Raw genomic sequence first — 10943 nt, 5'->3', positions numbered from 1 at the left:
ACATTCGATAACAATGTCTATAGAAAATATTGTCGATAACCACAATTTCTATAGACATTATTGTCGATAACAACAATTTCGATTGTCGATAACAATAATTTCTAGAGAAATTATTGTCGATAACAATGGTTTCTAAAAAAAATGTTATCGATAACAACAATTTCTATAAAAAATGTTGTAACAACAATTTCCATGGAAAAAGTTGTCGGTAACAACAATTTTTGTCGATATCAACAATTTCTATAGAAGATAACTACGCTTTCTTTTTCGATAACAACAATTTCTATAGAAAAAGTTGTCGATAACAACAATTTCTAAAAAAAATAAATCTAATAATAACAATAATTTCCATAGAAAATATTGTCGATAGCAATAATTTCCTTAGAAAATATTGTCGATAACAATAATTTCCATAGAAAATATTGTCGGTAACAATAATTTCTATAGAAAATGTTGTCAATTACAACAATTTTTATAGAAAATGTTGTCGATAACAACAATTTCTATAAAAAATATTGTCGATAACAACAATTTCTATAGAAAATATTGTCGATAACAATAATTTCTATAGAAAATATTATCGATAACAATAATTTCTATAGAAATTTCTATAGAAATTATTGTCGATAACAATAATTTCCATAGAAAATATTGTCGATAACAATAATTTCCATAGAAAATATTGTCGATAACAATAATTTCTATAGAAAATATGGTCGATAACAATAATTTCTATAGAAAATATTGACGATAACAATAATTTCTATAGAAAATATTGTCGATAACAATAATTTCTATAGAAAATATTGTCGATAACAATAATTTCTATAGAAAATATTGTCGATAACAATAATTTCTATAGAAAATATTGTCGAAAACAATAATTTCTATAGAAAATATTGTCGAAAACAATAATTTCTATAGAAAATATTGTCGATAACAATAATTTCTATAGAAAATATTGTCGATAACAATAATTTCTATAGAAAATATTGTCGATAACAATAATTTCTGTAGAAAATATTGTCGATAACAATAATTTCTGTAGAAAATATTGTCGATTATTGTCGATAACAATAATTTCCATAGAAAATATTGTCGATAACAATAATTTCCATAGAAAATATTGTCGATAACAATAATTTCTATGGAAAATATGGTCGATAACAATAATTTCTATAGAAAATATTGTCGATAACAATAATTTCTGTAGAAAATATTGTCGATAACAATAATTTCTGTAGAAAATATTGTCGATAACAATAATTTCTGTAGAAAATATTGTCGATAACAATAATTTCTGTAGAAAATATTGTCGATAACAATAATTTCTGTAGAAAATATTGTCGATAAGAATAAGAAAATGTTGTCGATAACAACAATTTCCATAAAAAATGTTGTCGATAACAATAACTTCTATAGAAAATATTGTCGATAACAACAATTTCCATAGAAAATATTGTCGATAACAATAATTTCTATAGAAAATATTGTCGATAACAATAATTTCTATAGAAAATATTGTCGATAACAATAATTTCTATAGAAAATATTGTCGATAACAATAATTTCTATAGAAAATATTGTCGATAACAATAATTTCTTTAGAAAATATTGTCGATAACAATAATTTCTATAGAAAATGTTGTCGATAACAACAACATCCATAAAAAATTGTCCTAATGGCAATTGTAATCAATAGAAGGATACCTTAGTTTTTTTTTGGTTAAATCCCCGGATAATTCTTTTCCTAAATCAAAACAAAATGAACATCTTTTCATTAAATAATAAAACTTTATTGTTTAAAAAAAAAACGTTTATAACAGATATTTTCTATATAAAATATGTACAAGAAATTTGTTTTGTTTGTACAGCTCTTTCGTTCATTTGACATCGATGTTGAGTTTGGCCTTTTCACATTTTTGTTTTGTACTAGGTCTGGCTGTACAAATATCGAATAAACTATTAGAATCCTACGTTTAAACATATGACAAAAAGCACACATTTGGAAAATGCTGTTTGTTTGTAGACAAAAAGACATGCATAGACTGGCTGACAATGGATATTAGGTAAGTATATAGCCTTGTTGTCGGATTTCGATAGCATTTTCAAATTCACAAATTTTGCTCACATTACAAACTATAAACTACTAATAGAACACAAAATACGTTTGCTGGCTCTTAAAACTAATGGTAATGTTTAAAAATAGGAAGTATATATCTTCACTCATATATACATAAATATAAAATAGTCAATATTTTTTTTGTGTGTGTGTAAAGAAGTTACTGATAGTAGTTGTTAGTTTCTTTTGTAAAAGAATTGCACTTAAAATGATACTTTTGTTTTAGAAAATAGAAATGTTGCTGAAAATCGTACAACTAGAATTACTGTTACTATTGTTTGCTTAACGACTGATAGTATTCAGCTAGAATTTTCCAGGCTTTGGGTTCCATAAAGCCATCGGGAGGATTGGCACCAGTCTTGGCTAGTGTGCGCATTTTTGTACCTGAGATAAATTCAAATTCCTCTTTACGTTTGGGTTCAAAGAAGGCCATGCGTGAGACACTCTTGTCATAGGCAGCCACACGGAAGGGCAAAATCTGTAAAATTGGAAGAATTAGTGAAAATGGACAAAGAAGTCATACCCATGGTAGCCCCTTACCTCCATACTATCTAAACCTTGAGCCATTTTCAGTACCCGAGCACCATGTGTGGCATCATACAAATTGCCATCGGGATACATTTCTTTGTCGGGATGTGGCATACCAGCTGGATCCCGTCCAACAATATAGAAATTGGCACCAGCATTCATGCGTGCCTTGGCATGCCATTGCACCTCAGTGGGGCCGGCATACATCATGGGTGATGGGAAAATAGCCAAGACGGTATCATCACGACTCAGTACGCCCGAATCGAGAACGGCTTGGTGTTGGGCCATTCGGACGGGCAATGGTACATCATCATCCTTGGTCCAACCGCCCAGAGGGTGAAGAAGTAGAACTGGTTTTTTGAAACCGCGTTCCAACAGCTGACGTTTGGTATCTTGCATTAGCAAAGCGTGGCCATTGTGGATTGGGTTGCGGAGCTAGAAAAATATGAAACAATCGTAAAATATCGATAATAATGATGTCGATAAAAAAAATTCAATAGAAAATTTAGACGATAACAAAAATTTGGTATATCTTGTGTCGATATTAACAATTTTTATGGAATATATCGTCGATAACAATAATTTCTATAGAAAATATTGTCGATAACAATAATTTCTATAAAAATAATTGTCGATAACTATGATTTCTATAGAAATAATTGTCGATAACAATCATTTCTATAGAAAATATTTTCGATAACAATATTTTCCACAGAAATAATTATCGATAACAATAATTTCCATGGATTATATGGTCGATAACAATAATTTTCTTTAGAAAATATAATAATAACAATATCTATAGAAACTATTGTCTATAACTATAATTTCTATAGAAACTATTGTCTATAACTATAATTTCTATAGAAAATATTGTCGATAACAATAATTTCTATAGAAAATATTGTCGATAACAATAATTTCTATAGAAAATATTGTCGATAACCACAATTTCTATAAAAAACATTGTCGATAACAATAATTTCTACAGAAAATATTGTCGATAAAAATAATTTCTATAGAAAATATTGTCGATAACAATAATTTCTATAGAAAATATTGTCGATAACACAAGTTCTAACAAGTTCTATGGAATATATCGTCGGTAACAATAACTTCTATAGAAATAATTGTCGATAACTATGATTTCTATAGAAATAATTGTCGATAACAATCATTTCTATAGAAAATATTTTCAATAACAATATTTTCCACAGAAATAATTATCGATAACAATAATTTCCGTAGATAATACGGTCGATAACAATAATTTTCTTTAGAAAATATAATAATAACAATATCTATAGAAACTATTGTCGATAACAATATTTTCTATAGAAAATTTTGTCGATAACAATAATTTCTATAGAAAATATTGTCGATAACAATAATTTCTATAGAAAATATTGTCGATAACAATAACTTCTATAGAAAATATTGTCGATAACAATAATTTCTATAGAAAATATTGTCGATAACAATAATTTCTATAGAAAATATTGTCGATAACAATAATTTCTATAGAAAATATTGTCGATAACAATAATTTCTATAGAAAATATTGTCGATAACAATAATTTCTATAGAAAATATTGTCGATAACCACAATTTCTATAAAAAATATTGTCGATAACAATAATTTCTACAGAAAATATTGCCGATAACAATAATTTCTACAGAAAATATTGTCGATAACAATAATTTCTATAGAAAATATTGTCGATAACAATAATTTCTATAGAAAATATTGTCGATAACAATAATTTCTATAGAAAATATTGTCGATAACACAAGTTCTAACAAGTTCTATGGAATATATCGTCGGTAACAATAACTTCTATAGAAATAATTGTCGATAACTATGATTTCTATAGAAATAATTGCCGATAACAATCATTTCTATAGAAAATATTTTCAATAACAATATTTTCCACAGAAATAATTATCGATAACAATAATTTCCGTAGATAATATGGTCGATAACAATAATTTTCTTTAGAAAATATAATAATAACAATATCTATAGAAACTATTGTCGATAACAATATTTTCTATAGAAAATATTTTCGATAACAATAATTTCTATAGAAAATATTGTCGATAACAATAATTTCTATAAAAAATATTGTCGATAACAATAATATCTATAGAAAATATTGTCGATAACAATAATTTCTATAGAAAATATTGTCGATAACAATAATTTCTATAGAAAATATTGTCGATAACAATAATTTCTATATAAAATATTGTCGATAACAATAATTTCTATAGAAAATATTGTCGATAACAATAATTTCTATAGAACATATTGTCGATAACAATAATTTCTATAGAAAATATTGTCGATAACAATAATTTCTATAGAAAATATTGTCGATAACAATAATTTCTATAAAAAATATTGTCGATAACAATAATATCTATAGAAAATATTGTCGATAACAATAATTTCTATAGAAAATATTGTCGATAACAATAATTTCTATAGAAAATATTGTCGATAACAATAATTTCTATATAAAATATTGTCGATAACAATAATTTCTATAGAACATATTGTCGATAACAATAATTTCTATAGAAAATATTGTCGATAACAATAATTTCTATAGAAAATATTGTCGATAACAATAATTTCTATAAAAAATATTGTCGATAACAATAATATCTATAGAAAATATTGTCGATAACAATAATTTCTATAGAAAATATTGTCGATAACAATAATTTCTATAGAAAATATTGTCGATAACAATAATTTCTATATAAAATATTGTCGATAACAATAATTTCTATAGAAAATATTGTCGATAACAATAATTTCTATAGAACATATTGTCGATAACAATAATTTCTATGGAAAATGTTTTCGATAACAATAATTTCTATAGAAAATATTGTCGATAACATCAATTTCTAGAGAAATTATTGTCGATAACAACAATTTTATAGAAATTATTGTCGATAACAATAATTTCTATAGAAGATGTTTTCGATGACAACAATTTCCATAGAAAATGTTGTCGATAACAATAATTTCTATAGAAAATATTGTTGATAACAATAATTTCTATGGAAAATGTTGTCGATAACAATAATTTCTATAGAAAATATTGTCGATAACAATAATTTCTATAGAAACTATTGTCGATAACAATAATTTCTATAGAAAATATTGTCGATAACAATAATTTTTATAGAAAATATTGTCGATAACCACAATTTCTATAAAAAATATTGTCGATAACAATAATTTCTATAGAAAATATTGTCGATAATAATAATTTCTACAGAAAATATTGTCGATAACAATAATTTCTATAGAAAATATTGTCGATAACAATAATTTCTATAGAAAATATTGTCGATAACAATCATTTCTATAGAAAATATTGTCGATAACAATAATTTCTATAGAAAATATTGTCGATAACAATAATTTCTATAGAAAATATTGTCGATAACAATAATTTCTATAGAAAATATTGTCGATAACAATAATTTCTATAGAAAATATTGTCGATAACAATAATTTCTAGAAGAAATATTGTCGATAACAATAATTTCTATAGAAAATATTGTCGATAACAATAATTTCTATAGAAAATATTGTCGATAACAATAATTTCTATAGAAAATATTGTCGATAACAATAATTTCTATAGAAAATATTGTCGATAACAATAATTTCTATAGAAAATATTGTCGATAACAATAATTTCTATAGAACATATTGTCGATAACAATAATTTCTATGGAAAATGTTGTCGATAACAACAATTTCTATAGAAAATTTAGTCGATAACAATAATTTCTATAGAAAATATTGTCGATAACAATAATTTCTATAGAAAATATTGTCGATAACAATAATTTCTATAGAAAATATTGTCGATAACAATAATTTCTATAGAAAATATTGTCGATAACAATAATTTCTATAGAAAATATTGTCGATAACAATAATTTCTAGAAGAAATATTGTCGATAACAATAATTTCTATAGAAAATATTGTCGATAACAATAATTTCTATAGAAAATATTGTCGATAACAATAATTTCTATAGAAAATATTGTCGATAACAATAATTTCTATAGAACATATTGTCGATAACAATAATTTCTATGGAAAATGTTTTCGATAACAATAATTTCTATAGAAAATATTGTCGATAACATCAATTTCTAGAGAAATTATTGTCGATAACAACAATTTTATAGAAATTATTGTCGATAACAATAATTTCTATAGAAGATGTTTTCGATGACAACAATTTCCATAGAAAATGTTGTCGATAACAATAATTTCTATAGAAAATATTGTTGATAACAATAATTTCTATGGAAAATGTTGTCGATAACAACAATTTCTATAGAAAATTTAGTCGATAATAACAAACTTGAATGGAAAAACTTACTTGGAATGCAAAAACAGCATCAGCTTTCATTTCAGTGAATTTCTCTCTCAACTCATTTGGTGTTAAACGATACTGGTCCAGACCATCGTTCCATCGAATGCGTTCGATAACATCCAAGTCGCCACCAACTAACCAATCACCCGATTCCATGACCATCTAAAAAAAAGATAACCGATTAGAAGAAATTAAATTTCTCTCAGATTAAAGGATACCCACCTTAATGTATGGCTGATTGGGATGACTTGTGCCGAATTGACGTGACAAACGTTCCTCCTTGCGGTGATAGAAAAATTCGGGTTTTCTCAAAATTGCCACGGGCTTGCCCTCATAGTTTAGTGTAATGGCTGAAACACCATCCAATTTTTCCTTGTTTTCAGTGCTGACCGACAAAACAATTGGCACCGATTGATTTTCCCTGAAGGCACCTTCTTCCGTCAGAATGGAATTGAAATGCAACGTTTGCAGATATTCATCTTCGCGCATGAAACCCTTCAAGGGGTATGCCCAACCTTCGGCCAATACTTGCAACCACTGCAATTCAACCTGAGTAATGGGGACTGAGGGCAATGATTTGGCCTCATTGATGATAGCCTCTTTGACCGAATCTTGAACATAAAGTTCGGGCAGTTTTTCCACATCTCTGAGGGTCTTGGGAATAATGCCTTCCTCCTCCAGCAGAGCAATGACTTTTTGTGTCGATTCCTTGATGGTGAAGCCATCAGTGTTGACAATCAGTTCTGGTTTCTCGGGTTTTTCGTATTCCTGGGTAATGCCGGTGAAACCTTTGATAACACCCTCTCTGGCCTTCTTGTAGAGACCCTTGACATCGCGTGACTCACACACATTCAAGGGAGTGTCGACGAAAATTTCATAAAATTTCAAATCGGCATCCTTATGGATTTTACGAGCCATTTCACGATCATCGGCAAAGGGTGAGACAAAACTACAGATGGCCACCACTCCACTGTCGGCAAACAACTTGGCAACTTCACCAACACGGCGAATATTCTCTTCACGATCAGCTGGCGTGAATCCCAAATTTTTATTAAGGCCAGTACGAATGTTGTCACCATCAAGACCATAGGCTGGGATGCCTCTCGACACCAAATAGGCTTCCAATTCAAAGGCTATGGATGTCTTACCAGCCCCACTCAGACCAGTCAACCAAACTGTGCAACCACGGAAACCTCGGCATAAGCCAAGATTTTTGCCACGAATCTCACGGGTGACATGATGTTTTTGTTCGGTGACATTTGTGGCAACTTGAAGGCACTGCAAAAAAGAACAACAAATTAATAAATGATATTACAGATAAAAGGATTTTTCGATAGAAGGTATTAGCGATAACAAGATATTCTGCAAAAAAAAAGGCAACAGAAAATAAATTTTTCATAAAAATCTTGCCGATAAGAAGAAATGCTATCCATAGCAAGATTTTTTATAGAAAATATTGTCGATAACAAGATTTTCTGTAGAAAATATTGTCGATAAAAAAATTTTCTGTAGAAAGAAGATATCTCTGTAGAAAATATTGTCGATAAAAATATTTTCTATAGAAAATATCGTTGATAACAAGATTTTCTATATAAAAGTTTTCGATAACATGATTATCTATAGAAAATATTGCCGATAACAAGATTATCTATAGAAAATTTTGTCGATAACAAGATTTTCTATAGAAAATTTTGCCGATTACAAGATTTTCTATAAAAAATATCGTCGATAACAAGATTTTCTATAAAAAATATATTCGATAACAAGATTTTCTATAAAAAATATTGTCGATAACAAGATTTCCCATAGAAAATATCGTCGATAACAGGATTTTCTGTAGAAAATATTGTCGATAACAATACATTTTATAGAAAATATTGTCGATAACAATACATTCTATAGAAAATAATGTCGATAACAATATTTTCTATAGAAAATATTATCGATAACCAGATTTTTCTGTAAAAAAAATATTGTCGATGACAATACATTCTATGGAAAATATTGTCGATAGGAAGATTTTCTATAAAATTTGCTTTGCATTTTCTATAGAAATAATTGTCATTGGCAATTTTTTCTACAGAAATCATTGTTATCGACAATTTTTTCTCTCGAAAATACAATATATTACCGATAAAAAGGATTTTATATAGTGATAACTAGATTTTCTATAGACCAATAGCAAGATTTTTTAATATCTAACATTGCCGATAAAATACTTTTTACATAAACTTCTAGCGATAACAATATTTTCTATAGAAATTATTTTCGATAACAAGCCTTTAAATTTATTTGTTTTCCATGGTGTCAAAAAAAAAACAGTTGTTTTCAAATCCATTTGAAACAAAATCCGCAAATCATTTCCCACTGGCAATTAACTGTCCCAAAAAAGACCACTTCTGACCATTTCTTTTTTTTTTTTTTTTTTGTTTGGTTTTGTAAAAATAAAATTCCATGAGGCAAATTATATGTAGATACGTATGTTTGTCCATTAAGGTCAACAAACCCTTCCATAAAAATAGCCTAGAGCTGAGCTGTTGTCTGTCTCCAAAAGGCAATCGTTAATCGAATTTAGCTTAGTAAGCATTCCAAGTATTCAATGGTCTGTCTATTTTATGATGGTAGTGGTAGTAGTGATGGTGGTACAGTTATTAATGATTATCAGATGAACTTTGTTATGAACATTGTTGGTAGAAAGAGATGATCAACTCGTCTAGGTAGAGGTCAACGAAAGCTCTTTCCAACTATTTGCTGCCGATTAACATAAAATATGAATACATTATTTCGTGGCAACAAGAACGGAGAGAAAATTAAAAGGTTTAACACGTGCATATTCTGTTAAGACAACATAAATTAATCCAAAGTAATATATTTGTTACAAGAGTTCATAATTAGGTCTCTGAATACAGATAGAGGAAAGTTTCTGAAATTGCTTAACCTGAAAGATAACAACATATTCAGAAGGAAATGCTATTGATAAAGAGATTTCCTATAATAAACATAGTCGATAACAACAATTTCTACATAAAATATTGTCGATAACAATAATATCTATAGAAATATTATCGATAACAATAATTTCTATAGGAAACATTGTCGACAACAATAGTTTCTATAGAAAACATTGTCGATAACAATAGTTTCTATAGAAAACATTGTCGATAATAATATTTTCTATAGAAAACATTGTCGATAACAATAATTTTTATAGAAAATATTGTCGATAACAATAATTTCTATAGAAAATATTGTCGATAACAATAATTTCTATAGAAAATATTGTCGATAACAAGAATAAAATGTAGAGAATTTCCTTAGCTACATTTTGCTCAAAAGGCTCCCAACCTCCACCACAACTCTCACTCAAATAAAATCATTTTTAAAGAAATTCGTAAACATAAGTCTGACTTTGGAATAGACTTTTGGGGTAAACTAGATTTTCGCAATTTCAACCCATTAAGCATGATGGAACATGTTTTTTGTTAAAGGAGGAAATGTAAAGGACCTATCAGCAAATAATTTTGCCACAGAAGAAAATAATCTAACACATCTCCTTGTTTAGGAAAATGATCTCCAAAGGATATGGAAGCATTTTTTATACCCTTAGTCGTATGGCCACAGAGGGTATATATGATTTGATACGGTCAAAACGTGCCTCATTGAAATAACGGTATCAAACCCTAAGTCTCTTTGGACCAAATCCGTTTCAGAATATTTGAAGTCGATCTAGCGATGTCCGTCCGTCCGTCCATCTGTCTGGCTGGCTGGCTGGTGCGCACGATAGCTCTCGAAGGGAGTATCCGATTTGATCCAAGCTTGGTAAATCGTAATATTATTGTCAAACATAAATCGAGTTCGGAGATGGGCAGTATCGGTC

At 28.0% G+C, this 10943-nt stretch overlaps 1 protein-coding gene across 3 annotated transcripts in view; it reads right to left on the bottom strand.

Moving 5' to 3' along the window:
* Positions 1-1774: 1774 nt before the first annotated feature.
* LOC101901501 (bifunctional 3'-phosphoadenosine 5'-phosphosulfate synthase) overlaps positions 1775-10943 on the bottom strand; it is a 32430-nt gene continuing 23261 nt past the window's right edge. For all 3 annotated transcript variants that reach the window (XM_059119378.1, XM_059119376.1, XM_059119377.1), the window contains exons 2-5: positions 7289-8344; positions 7073-7228; positions 2663-3085; positions 1775-2600 (exon numbers count right to left, since the gene is read on the bottom strand). In XM_059119378.1, coding sequence (XP_058975361.1) covers positions 2394-2600; positions 2663-3085; positions 7073-7228; positions 7289-8344 — 1842 coding nt within the window. In that variant the 3' untranslated portion in view covers positions 1775-2393. The remainder of the gene's footprint in view (positions 2601-2662; positions 3086-7072; positions 7229-7288; positions 8345-10943) is intronic.

Source organism: Musca domestica, unplaced genomic scaffold (genome assembly GCF_030504385.1).
Source record: "Musca domestica strain aabys unplaced genomic scaffold, Musca_domestica.polishedcontigs.V.1.1 144, whole genome shotgun sequence".
NCBI lineage: Eukaryota > Metazoa > Arthropoda > Insecta > Diptera > Muscidae > Musca > Musca domestica.
Note: the sequence above shows the minus strand (reverse complement) of the source record. Positions and strands in the feature narration are given on the sequence as shown.